Source organism: Microcaecilia unicolor, chromosome 1 (genome assembly GCF_901765095.1).
Source record: "Microcaecilia unicolor chromosome 1, aMicUni1.1, whole genome shotgun sequence".
Lineage (NCBI taxonomy): Eukaryota > Metazoa > Chordata > Amphibia > Gymnophiona > Siphonopidae > Microcaecilia > Microcaecilia unicolor.
Window position 1 is genome coordinate 121117174 of NC_044031.1, and position 13519 is coordinate 121130692.

Consider the following 13519-nt stretch of genomic DNA (forward strand, 5'->3'; position numbering starts at 1 on the left):
CATTGGAGCCCTGCTAGAGACACAGCAGGAACGAGACTATCTTCCTATGCTGAGGGAGGATGCTCTAGTTGCAGTCGCCATTCGGGTTTGGGCCAGCCAGTGGATCACAGCTTGGCAGATGTTGAAGTTGCTAGGCCATATGGCTTCCACAGTACATGTCACACCCATGGCATGTCTTCACATGAGCCCAATGGACTCTAGCTTCCCAGTGTTGTCAGGGTTTTGGGAACCTAGTGGACGTCATCTGAGTAACACCACAGTTGGTTCAGTCCCTCCTCTGGTGGACAATTCAATTCAATTTCACTGTGGCCACTTCACGTAAATGATGTCATGACCACCTAGCGATTATCGTCATGATACGAGCAGACGCCATTTTGCTTTAAATATAAACAGTTACCATGGTTTTCAGTGAGGAGGATCCGATTCTTATTAAAAATTTGTATCTGGAGAAAGGCTATGGTTCTCACAGAGCTGGTACAAGAGTTTCCAGAAAAGAGGTGGAAGAGGGTAAGTGTAGAATATGTTTTGAAAAAACTGTGAGAAATAGGCTCAGAGCCTGATCAGTTCTCATTGAAGAAAATATTATGACAGCTGAAGAACCAGGTAGTAAAGTGATATCATTTAAGTGAGGAGGCCAGTGTGAGTGTATATTGCAAATTTATTCAGGATGTTATATATCCCATATTTTATTGAAATCGGTCAATTTTTGGCAAGTTATGGAGAAAACAAGCTTTATATAGGTTTTTTTTAACACAATGTATATCAAATACAATAAACATATATGTGGGTACACATGTAAAGGGCAATTCTTTAATGAGAGCCTGCATTTACACAGCCCTTGTGAGTGTAATTTACAGAATACTAGCAGTTATGAGCATAAGTGTTGGCTGGCTGCTTAAGAGCTATTCTCTATGTTCTACACTTCAAAAACTAACTTGTTGAGATGAAGGATTACCTCAGGGAGTTGTTAGTTGAGAACATATGGAAGAAGTAGAAAAGCAGTGGGCAAAACTGAAAGGAGCTATTTAAAGGGCAAGAAACCTTTTTGTAAGGAAAGTAAATAAGAGTAAGAAGAAAAGAAGGCTGCTTTGATTCTCAAAAGCAGTAGCTGAAAAGGTAGGGAAAACAAGGATACTTACCTGTAACAGGTATTCTCCAAGGACAGCAGGCCATTCATTCTCACATGTGGGTGACGACATCCATGTCGACTGGCAGGAAACGCTAAAAAAAAGTGTAATACAGCTTTAAATACATGTGACAGTATCCTTACTGCACATGCATGTGTGCCTTCCCGCCCGCCGAGAGAGTGCAGGACCATCAGTACTACAGTATAGCTATCAGGACAGGAGAGAACTCTAAGGGGAGGTGGGAGGGTATGTGAATATGAATGGCCTGCTGTCCTCCTGAGAATTCCTGCTACAGATAAGTATTCGTTCTTTCTCTGAGAACAAGCTGGCCATATCCTTCTTATATGTGGGAATACCTAGCTACCAGACTCATCGAAAACAATAGTAGGACAATAGGACCTCAAAATGGCAAGGTCAAAGGATGAATTAACCTGAAACTATATACATACTGTGTGAGAGTGCAGCCTGGAAAAGAAGAAAACGGACCTAGGGGGTGGAGTTGGATTCTAGACTACAAACAAATTCTGCAGAACAGTCTATCCAAACCTACTATCATATCAGGTATCCTACTCAATGAGATGTGAATGTGTGAACTGAAGACCACGACACAGCCTTGCAAATTTCTTCTATGGAAGCTGCCCGCAAATGGGCTACTGACACCGCCATGGCTCTGACATTATGAGCCTTGACATGACCCTCAAGGGTCTGCACAACCTGGACATGTGAAAGAAATGCAATTTGCCAGCCAATTAGAGATTGTGTGTTTCCCGATGGAGACCCCCCATCCTGTTGGGATCAAAAGAAACAAAAAGGCTGGGTAGACTGTCTGTAGAGCCTAATCCGCTCCAAGTAAAAGGCCAGTGCTCGTGTGCAGTCCAAGGTATGCAGTGCGCTTTCACCAGGATCGACATGATACTCGGGAAAGAACGTTGAAAGAATACCTTAGGCAGGAACTTAGCATGCATGCGGAGAACTACTCTGTTGTGATGAAATTTAGTATAAGGTAGATCTTCTACTAGAGCCTGAAACTTACTGTCCCTGCGAGCTGAAATAACAGCCACCAAAAACAAGACCTTTCAGGTCAAGTACTTCAGATAACAAGAGACCAGCGGAACGAAAGGAGCTTTCATCAGCTGGGTAAGGATGACATTGAGGTCCCATGACACAGGTGAAGGTTTGACAGGGGGCTTTGTCAAAAGCAACCCTCTCATAAAGTGAACAACTAGAGGCTGTCCAGAGATGGGCTTACTCTCTACACGGTGATGGTAAGCACTAATTGCACTGAGGTGAACTCTTACTGAGTTGGTCTTATGACCAGACTTGGAAAGGTGTAGAAGGTACACAAGCAGAGTCTGTGTACAGCAAGAAGTAGGATCTAGGGCTCTGCCCTCACACCAGATGGCAAACCTCCATTTGAAAGAGTAACATCTCTTAGTGGAATCTTTCCTGGAAGTCAGCAAGACCTTGCAGACACCCTCAGGAAGATGCAAGGAAGCAAATTCTAAGCTCTCAACATTCAGGCTGTGAGGGCTAGAGACAGGAGGATAGGATGCAGAAGAGATCCCTCATTCTTCGTGATGAAAGACAGAAAGCACTGCAATCTCCATGGTTTTTCAGAGGATAACCCCAGAAGAAGAGGGAACCAGATCTTCCTGGGCCAATAAAGGGCGATCAGAATCATGGTTCTGCGGTATTGCTTGAGTTTCAGCAGAGTCTGTCGTGTGCCCCTGACCCTGGAACAGGAGTGGCAAAGAGATCCACAGAGGAGGTGTCTCCTGCTTAGAAGATCTCGCAGGCAACACTCGTGTGGCTGCACGACCCTGCTCAGTCTGTCAGCAATGGTATTTGGATTTGCCCGTCAGGTATGTGGCTTTGAGAACTATCCCGTTCTGGATGGCAGCAGAGCCACATCCCTATGACCTCCTGATACAGAGGGTATGTCATCATTCCCTGGTGATGGAATCCAAATCAATCAAAAGATCTAGGAGTTCTTTACAGACCTCTGTCATATCTCCCCTCAGTCATCTCTTTTCCAAACTGAAGAGTCCTAGTCTCTTTAGTCTTTCCTCATAGGGAAGTCATCCCAACTCCTTTATCATTTTCGTTCCTTCTCTGTACCTTTTCTAATATCACTATAACTTTTTCGAGATGTAGTGACCAAAAGTGCACTGTGGAGTGATACAAAGGCATAATATTATCAGTTTTGTTCTCCATTCCTTTCTTAATAATTTCTATTTGCTTGCTTAGCTGCTGCTGCACACTAAGCAGAGGGTTTCAACATATCTTCAATGAAGACACCTAAATCCTTTTGCTATGTTATTTTATCAAGGGTCTTATAACCTGCCAAATCTTCCAAGCGAAATTCAAGGTGAGATAACAAGATAAATAAGATTGAAACATAAATCAGGATGTAACAAAATATCAAATTAATTTAAAAAATGAAAATTAAATGAACTATATACATCTTGGGTGGTGACTCCTAATATAGAACCTTGTATCACATAGCTATACCTTGGGTTCCTCTTCCCTACATGCATCACTTTGCACTTGCTCACATTAAATGTCATCTGCCATTTGGATGCCCATTCTTCTGGTCTCGTAAGGTCATCTTACAATTTTTCACATTTATTTTATTTATTTGTTGCATTTGTATCCCACATTTTCCCACCTCTTTGCAGGCTCAATGTGGCTTACAATACATCATGAATAGTTGAAATAAGAAGAGAATAGACATTTGGTATTACAGAAGGATTTTGGGTTACATGATAGTGATATAGCATAATAGTGATATAACAAGAAAACATTATAAGACAGTTCTGGATACATGTGGGGGATTTCACATGTGTTGATCTTTGTGATATGTCTTGTTGAAGAGATGGGTCTTCAGTAGTTTGCAGAAGCTGGTTAGTTCATAGATCGTTTTTAGGTTGCGCGGCAGCGCGTTCCAGAGTTGTGTGCTCATATAGGAAAAGGTTGATGCGTGCATTAGTTTGGACCTATACAGTTGGGGAAATGAAGATTAAGGATTGTGCAAGATGATTTTTTAGCATTCCTGGGTGGTAAGTCTATCAGGTCTGACATGTAGGCTAGGGCATCGCCATGGATACTTTTGTGAACTAGGGTACACACCTTGAACGCGATGCATTCTTTGAGTGGGAGCCAGTGTAGCTTCTTTCGTAGGGGTTTAGCACTTTCATATTTTGATTTTCCGAATATGAGTCTAGCTGCAGTGTTCTGGGCTGTCTGGAGTTTTTTGAGTGTTTGCTCTTTGCAGCCAGCATAAAAATAGTCTAAATGACTGAGTACCAATGATTGTACCAATTTACGGAAGACAATTTATGGAAGACATTCCTTTTGTGATTTAACAACTTTAACAAATTTAGGTGTCCTTTTACTAAGGTGTGCTGAAAAATGGCCAGCACTGTTGTAGGTATGTGTATTGGACGCGTGCAGGTCCATTTTTCAGTGCACCTGCAAAAAAGGCCTCTTTTTTTTTTTGTCGAAAATGGACGTGCAACATAATAAAAATTGGTGCGTGTCCATTTTGGGCCTGAGACCTTACCACCACCCATTGACTTAGCGGTAAGGTCTCATACGTTACCTTTGCAGTAATCATCGGCGCACATACACTGCCGATTACTGCCTGGTTAGCATCATATGGTAGAAAATAAAAAATATTTTCTGCTACAGAAGGCAGTGTGGTTAGCAGCCACCGGTGGTGCTGACCCCAGATATTCAATGCCAAGCTGTTTCAGGTGACCGGCATTTAAAATCTGGGTTTTTTTGGACTGGCTCTAACTTAACTGGCTATGTGAATATTGAGTGCTGGCCAGTTAAGTTAATAGCAGGCAAAGATAGGACTGCTATTTACGTGGTCCGATTTGTCTGCTAAACTTAGCCAGCCAGCAGTTGAATAGTCATGGATAGCCAACTATATTGCGCAGTACAGCCAGTTAGCCACTATGTGCTAAACGCTAATAGTCAGTGGAGATAACCAGCTATCTTGCGCTGAATATTAGCCATTTTTGGCTGATTAACTAGTGCTGAATATTGGGCCCAGTGTATATATCTCAGCTCCACCTCTGATCTGCTCAGACTACTGTACAGCACTCATATAAGCATGTACAATCTTGTTTATGTACATATGCCTACATGCAGAAATGACAGCACAGCTTTATTAAAGGCCTTTTGCATGCAGAAAAACCTTTATAAAATCACCTCTTACGTGCCTTGTTGGATACAGTATTCCTTTAAAAAGAAAGAAATAAAAGATGAAAGAGAGTTCTTGTCATATAAATCACTTTCACTATGTACATGACAGACATTATGGCCAAGTCGCCTGTCTTCTACCGTTCTGGTCATGTTAGGTACATATGTGATGGGATCTCAAGGACAGAATTCTATTCATTCCTACTGTGATAGGGCATGGTAGCATTATGTGAGAGAATTTGAATACTGAATCTTAGGAAAAGGTGTTCTTCACCGAGGTGCCAGTGTTGCACCTGTATGGTTTGAAAAATTATGCATGCATGAATGGAAGTTGTTCTGTATTTAAGGGGGTCTTTTACAGAGGCTTAGCTCGAATTATCTGCAGCAGGGCCCATAGGAATAAAATGGGCCCTGCTGCAGATAACTCAAGCTAAGCTTTAGTAAAAGACGCCCTAAGTTTTCATATGTCAGATATGCTTTATATTTTATATTTCTCCATTATTTCCTATCGAGCTAGGTCATGTCAATATTTTAGAGAATATTTAAATGACACTAGTAATTGAAGTATTTTTATTCCAAACTTTTTAAATTTCTTGTCCTTAAATATACTGATATTGCAGCATCGATATGCATCATGCATCAAAAGACCCTCTCCTCAAGACCCTTCACTGGCTCCCTATCCGTTTTCGCATCCTGTTCAAACTTCCTCTACTAACCTATAAATGTATTCACTCTGCTGCTCCCCAGTATCTCTCCACACTCGTCCTTCCCTACACCCCTTCCCATGCACTCCGCTCCATGGATAAATCCTTCTTTTCTGTTCCCTTCTCCACTACTGCCAACTCCAGACTTCGCGCCTTCTGTCTCGCTGCACCCTACGCCTGGAATAAACTTCCTGAGCCCCTACGTCTTGCCCCATCCTTGGCCACCTTTAAATCTAGACTGAAAGCCCACCTCTTTAACATTGCTTTTGACTCGTAACCACTTGTAACCACTCACCTCCACCTACCCTCCTCTCTTCCTTCCCGTTCACATTAATTGATTTGATTTGCTTACTTTATTTATTTTTTGTCTATTAGATTGTAAGTTTGAGCAGGGACTGTCTTTCTTCTATGTTTGTGCAGCGCTGCGTACGCCTTGTAGTGCTATAGAAATGCTAAATAGTAGTAGTAGTAGTAGTAGTAGCATGTGCTTTCTCTGCCCTATTTGTTGCTGACATTGGGAATGTATCTTTGTCAATTGAAAGGAGATAATAAACCTCATGGTATATTGCAATTGATCTAATAATGTATTACATATTAAGGCAGGGTGGGAGGGGTCAGCCTAAAAATACACGTGACAGAGGGCTCATTCAGTTTCTCCAAGTGATAAAATCCTCTTAATAGCTTTTGTCTTCAGTTTAAAATATAAATTAATGGATTTCAGAGTAATCCATACCATGTTAATTTTATTGTAGGTTTTGAAGAAATACCTGACTTGTCTGCAAAGGATTTAGTCACGCTTTCTGTCATCAGTAAATATTTTGATCTGAAAGTAAGTACTTTTTAAATCTTACATCCATGTGAAAATCAAGTGGAGTTAAATTTTATAATAGGTTGCTAGGTTGGGAGGGTAAGTAGACATTCTTTGTCTAGACTTTAATAGATAATTCAGGGGAACAACCCAACTTTCTGAAAACACCTTAGTTTTCTTGAGGTTCAGTGCCAGTTTATTCTGCAACATATAACTACACAGAGAAGACAGGTACTGAATAAATAAAATCTGCTTGAACTAATAAGAGCATATGAATAGCCATACCTGGTCAGACTGATGGTCTATCTAGCCAAGTATCCTGCTTCCAACAGTGGCCAATCTAGGTCACAAATACCTGGCAGAATCCCAATAAGTAGCAACATTCCATGCTACCGATCGCAGGGCAAGCAGTGGCTTCCCCCATGTCCATAGATTATGGATGTTTTCTCTAAGAACTTGTCCAGACCTTTTTAAAACCCAGATATGCTAACCGCTGTAACCACATCCTCCAGCAACGAGTTCCAAAGCTTAACTATTCATTAAGTAAAAAAAATGTTTCCTCCTATTTGTTTTTGAAAGTATTACCATGTAACTTCATTGAGTGACCCCTAGTCTTTGTACTTTTTTAAAGAGTAAAATATTGATTCACATTTACTCATTTTACCCACTCAGGATTTTCTAGACCTCTATCATATCTCCCCTCAGCCATCTCTTTTCTAAGCTGAAGAGCCCTAACCTCTTTAACCGTTCCTCATATGAGAGGAGGTCCATCCCCTTTATCATTGTGGTCACCCTTCTTTGAACTTTTTCTAATTCTGCTATATATTTTTTGAGATATGATGACCAGAATTGTATGCAATACACAAGGTGAGCTCACACCATGGAGTGATAGAGGCATTATAATATTCCTCTTCTTATTTTCCATCCCTTTCCTAATAATTCCTAGCATCCTGTTTGCTTTTTTGGTCAACATCGCACACTAGACAGATTTCAGAACAGCTGGATGTCATCAATGTAATTTTGTATTGCACACAAAAAAATTGGAGCAGCTTTCAAATGGCTCTAGGTAGATATTAAATGTGAAACAGTACTGCAAAGAGGGCAGCTTTCTGGGGTGCACCAGATTCCAGACCTTCCAAGAAAATAGTTGTTGACTCAACACATTTGCTGACATCTACCAGGCAAGGAATACTGAAAGCACTTAACACAATGCCTCCCAGGCCTAAAGATCTTACAAGGGCAAAATCTTCATGCTGTGGCCAGGGTAGAAGCCACTTTGAAAAGGTTTAGGATGTCATGATCTGAAAAATCCTTTAACTGGGTGAAGACAACTTTTTTTAGATAGTGTGTCCAAGGAAGAAATGTTAGAAATTGAGTGATAGCTCAATAAAGTTGCAGGATCAAGAGATGATCTCTTCAGCAAAGGATACACAATGACTTGTTTTAAGAGCATCAGGGAATTCTTCCTTCCTGCCGCATAAAGGAAGCATTTATGATATTGGCTGTGATCTCAATCATAGAGTTCTTGGCCATCTGGAGCAGCCTAAATGGGCAAATATTCAATACCGTGGCATAGATTTAAGCTAAAAAAAAAAAACTAGAAGAGTGGGGAACAAAAGGTGGCTATTGAGAAATCATGGTAAATTGGATCAGTAAAATTAGTCTTTATTGATTGTTGATGCACTTATATATGTTTTAAAGACTCAACATGGCACTGTGTTTCGACTCGAAAGCCTGCCTCAGGACTCTTAAGATAGTAGTGCAAGCGTAAAAAAAAACCTGTATCGTTGAGTATGTATAACCAATAATAGAGCAGTCTTTAGAAAGACGATGGAGAATCTCGTGAATTGCTTCTCTTGAAAGCACTAAAGTTTCCTGCGTTCCTCCACTATAATGGTTTTCCTCACTGTGGTCATTTTTCACAAAGGTTTAAGCTGAAACATAAATTTAGGGGCATCATTGGTACTCATTCACTCAATCCAGTCAGTTTATTAGGTACATTCTTCATTAAATGCCTTTGAGTAAGGATTTACTAAAGTGAAAAAACATTTTGAATCTAGACTTTTGACTGTGGAGTTAGGACCTAGGTTTGAAAAATACTATTGGCAAAGCAGCTAAATGTAGCCTCATAGTTTCATAGTATAATTACATTTAGCCATTTTTCAAGTTGACATTACCAGGTTCATGATTGGATTAGAAAAACTGTGTGCATATAATTACTACTACTATTCATTTCTATAGTGCTACTTGACATACACAGAGCTGTACACATTGACATTTAATGACTTTTCTATCAGCATACCTTCAGGCAATTTTCAAAGAGAAATTACCTGTGTATAGGCAGCTTACTGAAAATTACTGCCTCAATTTACTAATGATAAGTTTGCTTTATATACACATTTTCTATCTTGTTCAAAATCATCAGTATACTGTATGACCATGAAATAGCCCATATGAACCTATTAAAACAGAAATAACTCTATTTTATATCAAATATAAAGATTATAAAAATTGTGAATGTGACATGCTTAAAAAACAAAAATGTGGCTTTTTCAATGTGAACAACATTCAAATCTGGCCACTGTTATCTGTCATCGCACATCTGGCATCCCTTAATAGATCTTCCAATCTTCTTATTGTTCAGTATGATCACTATTATTAAATTGTAATCTCATCAGTATTCAAAATAACATATTCATCTTGCCACGATGAGATTCATGATACTGATGAAATTGCAATTTAATAATAGTGATCATATTGAACATTGAGAAGATTGGAAGATCTATTAATAAGGGATGCCAGATGTGCGATAACAGGTAACTGGCCAGATTTGAATGTTGCTCACATTGAAAAAGCCATATTTTTGTTTTCTGAGCACATCATATTCACAATTTTTATGTTTTATTTCAAATATATTTACTTCTGGTTTAATAGCTACATTGTTAAAATATATACCAGGAAGTGTGTTGATATTATTTGAAATATTATTGACTCCCATATTTTTTGCTACTATTAGCCCATATGAAGCAAGATCATAGGTGTGTGCTGAAATTTAATATGTAGCACACTGAATGCAACCCTATTTGAATTAAAATTGCTCTTCTGTTTAATTGTTGAATGAAGGTTGGAGAAGTTTGGCATGAGATATGTGCAGAATTGACAGTAGAAGGTTTCAGACCAGTCACTCCTGATGAGAAAGCTTTGGATGTTATAATAAAGGCATCAGAAGATGTTGGAAAGACAATAGCTACTCAGCAGACAGAGATGCTGGAAAACCAGCAACAGCTCGATCTTCAAGAAGAGCAGCAGTTATACAATAAGGTAAAAGGTCCACACAGCTCTGGAGAAAAGGAGAAACAGGGTGAAATGATACAGACGTTTAAATATTTGAAAGGTATTAATCCGCAAACGAACCTTTTCCGGAGATGCAAAGGCGGTAGAACGAGAGCACATGAAATGAGATTGAAGGGGGGGCAGACTCAAGAAAAATGTCAGGAAGTATTTTTTCACGGAGAGAGTGGTGGATGCTTGGAATGCCCTCCTGCGGGAGGTGGTGGAAATGAAAACGGTAACGGAATTCAAACATGCGTGGGATAAACATAAAGGAATCCTGTTCAGAAGAAATGGATCCTTAGGAGCTTAGCCGAGGTTGGGTAGCAGAGCCGATGGTGGGAGGCGAGACTAGTGGTTGGGAGGCGGGGATAGTGCTGGGAAGACTTATACGGTCTGTGCCAGAGCTGGTGGTGGGAGGCGGGGCTGGTGGTTGGAACGCGGGGATAGTGCTGGGCAGACTTATACGGTCTGTGCCCTGAAGAGGACAGGTACAAATCAAAGTAGGGTATACACAAAAAGTAGCACATATGAGTTTATCTTGTTGGGCAGACTGGATGGACCGTGCAGGTCTTTTTCTGCCGTCATCTACTATGTTACTATGTAGATCAAGTTCACTGTACTTCAACACTGATCAAAATCAAAACTACACACAGTGAGCCGTGACTTAAATAATACGGGGAAAATGTCTCATCAAACTGTGGCAAAATGTTATTGATTTAATGCACACAGTGCAAAAAGTAATCATCGACAAAAAAAAACTGAAATTTTTTTATATATTTATTTTTTCATGAATTTAACCCCCCCCCCCCTTGCACTGTCGATTAGTCAATATACTCTACCAAACAGTCCATATACAACAAAGTACTTAGGATGAAAACATGTTTCATAGAAAACTTATCTGATAATCGTTCATCCCGTTATGTGTCAAGTGGTAGGTTCCAGCTTATATATATGAGTCAATATACTGATTAATAAAGTTTGGTTCATCTTCACTCTGGAACTCCTGGTTTTTTACCCACTGTTTTGACTACAAACAATAAACAATCGATTATATATATATATATATATATATATATATATATATATATATATATATATATATATATATATAACATTTTTAAAAAAATGAATAGAAACATAATGAAAATCATCATACATATAATATCAAAAATGCAAAGACAGAATCATGAAAATTAAAATATAATTGAAGAAACACATATTAGACACTATAAATTTGTTTGTAGTCTTCATGTTTTATATTTGTTTTTATAGACTCCTGAAGAAGGTGCTATGGCGCTGAAACACAGCGGTGTTGAGTCAACCTGTTGTAATAAACTTTATTTTTTATTGAAATTATACGTCTTCCCCATTGTTTGTGAAGAGCCTACCTTCCCCACTCCCCCTTGTTCCCTTTTAATTGTTTCGTGGGGATTAAGTGCACGTCCACACTCTGTGTGGTACCCTCACATCTAGTGCGGTTTCTTTTTGGATTCCAGCTTATATGCACTACACGTTGATTTGCATATAAGCTGGAACGATTATCAGATAAGTTTTCTCTGAAACATGTTTTCATCCTAAGCACTTTGTTGTATATGGACTGTTTGATAGAGTATATGGACTAATCGATAGTGCAAGTGAAATTCCTCACTAAAAGAGTTTGGTGGGGGGGTTAAATTCATGAAAAAGTAAATATCTAAAAAAAATTCGGGGGGTTTTTTGTCAATGATTACTTTTTGCACTGTGTGCATTAAATCAATACCATTTTGCCACAGTTTGATGAGACATTTTCCCCATATTAGTGGGACCGCACATTGATTTGCTTATAAGCTGGAACCTACCACTCGACACATAACGGGATGAACGATTATCAGATAAGTTTTCTATGAAACATGTTTTCATCCTAAGCACTTTGTTGTATATGGACTGTTTGATAGAGTATATGGACTAATTGAAAGTGCAAGTGAAGTTCCTCACTAAAAGAATTTGGGGGTGGGGGGTTTAAATTCATGAAAAAATAAATATATAAAAAATATTTTCGTGGGTTTTTTGTCAATGATTACTTTTTGCACTGTGTGCATTAAATCAATAACATTTTGCCACAGTTTGATGAGACATTTTCCCCGTATTATTTAAGTCACGGCTCACTGTGTATACAATAAGGTAAGCCATAGAATGCTCATATGCCATCTTGTATTGCTTGTGGAACAATTTTGTAACTGCCCACATTAGTGAACAACCATGCATGTCCTTTTCACTATTGCAGACTCTGCCTTCTTTTCAAGGTAAATGTATGCTTGAAAGTTACCTCAAGAAAACTATGGAGGCAATTCTATAATTGGGCGTCTCCATTTAGGTGCCCCAAGGCCACGTGGTAGGAGCCTATTCTGTAACAGAACCTGTATGATAGAATACTAGTGTAACCCAGTATTGGTGCACCTATTTAGACTCCTGCAGTTATGCCAGTTCTATGGCTGACATAAGTGCAGGTGCCTAAATGCAGCATGGGCATGCAAAACTTACAGTATTCTGTAAGTTACCCACATAAGTGGGAACGTGACTCTGTCCTACCCATGCTCCACTCCCGTGTATGCACCCCTTGCAAATATGCACTGTGTAAGTCCGGAAAGGTATTTGCTGTGCTGATCTCATAACACATGCATATGCATTGCTATTTAGCCAGTTAAACCAGAAGCTCAAATCTACAAAGGTCTGGTTTTCCTGAATTTCAAGTGTTTATTGCAAAATAAATATGAACAATTTACTTACAGCAGGCCAATTCTGAAACCAGAATTCTTTGTATATTCACAGTTGCTTACAGGTTGACAATATTACAAAGAGGTGGGTATAGAGTATTTGAAGAATGGGTTGATTTATTGTGGAGGTGGAGCTTTATGGAAAATAACTGAGAATGTTGAGAAGTTGAGTGAAAAGGAAAAGTGAGTCTGGGTTTAAAAAGGTGACGTGAAAAAAGAGATTGCTTTCCTGGAGGAGAGAAGCAGAGCAGTACTGCATCCTGTGAGCCAAGGGTGACAAAAATGATAAAGGGAAAACGATGACTTCCCTATGAGGAAAGGCTAAAGCAGCTAGGGCTCTTCAGCTCGGAGAAGACGGCTGAGGGGAAATATGATAGAGGTCTATAAAATAATGAGTGGAGTGGAACAGATAGATGTGAATCGATAGTTTATTCTTTCCAAAAATACTAGGACTAGGAGGCACGCAGTGAAGCTACAAGGTAGTAAATTTAAAACAAATTGGAGCAAATATTTCTTCACTCAATGTGTAATTAAACTCTGGAATTTGTTGCTAGAGAATGTAGTAAAAGTAGTTAGCTTAGTGAG

The 13519-nt window shown here is 39.3% G+C and overlaps 1 protein-coding gene across 1 annotated transcript in view; it reads left to right on the top strand.

Annotated features, from left to right (window-relative positions):
• LOC115468148 (cilia- and flagella-associated protein 69-like) overlaps window positions 1-13519 on the top strand; it is a 640933-nt gene that overhangs the window by 421678 nt on the left and 205736 nt on the right. Inside the window, 2 exon segments of the mRNA XM_030199696.1 lie at window positions 6793-6869; window positions 9972-10169. Of these exon segments, the coding sequence (XP_030055556.1) occupies window positions 6793-6869; window positions 9972-10169 (275 nt within the window).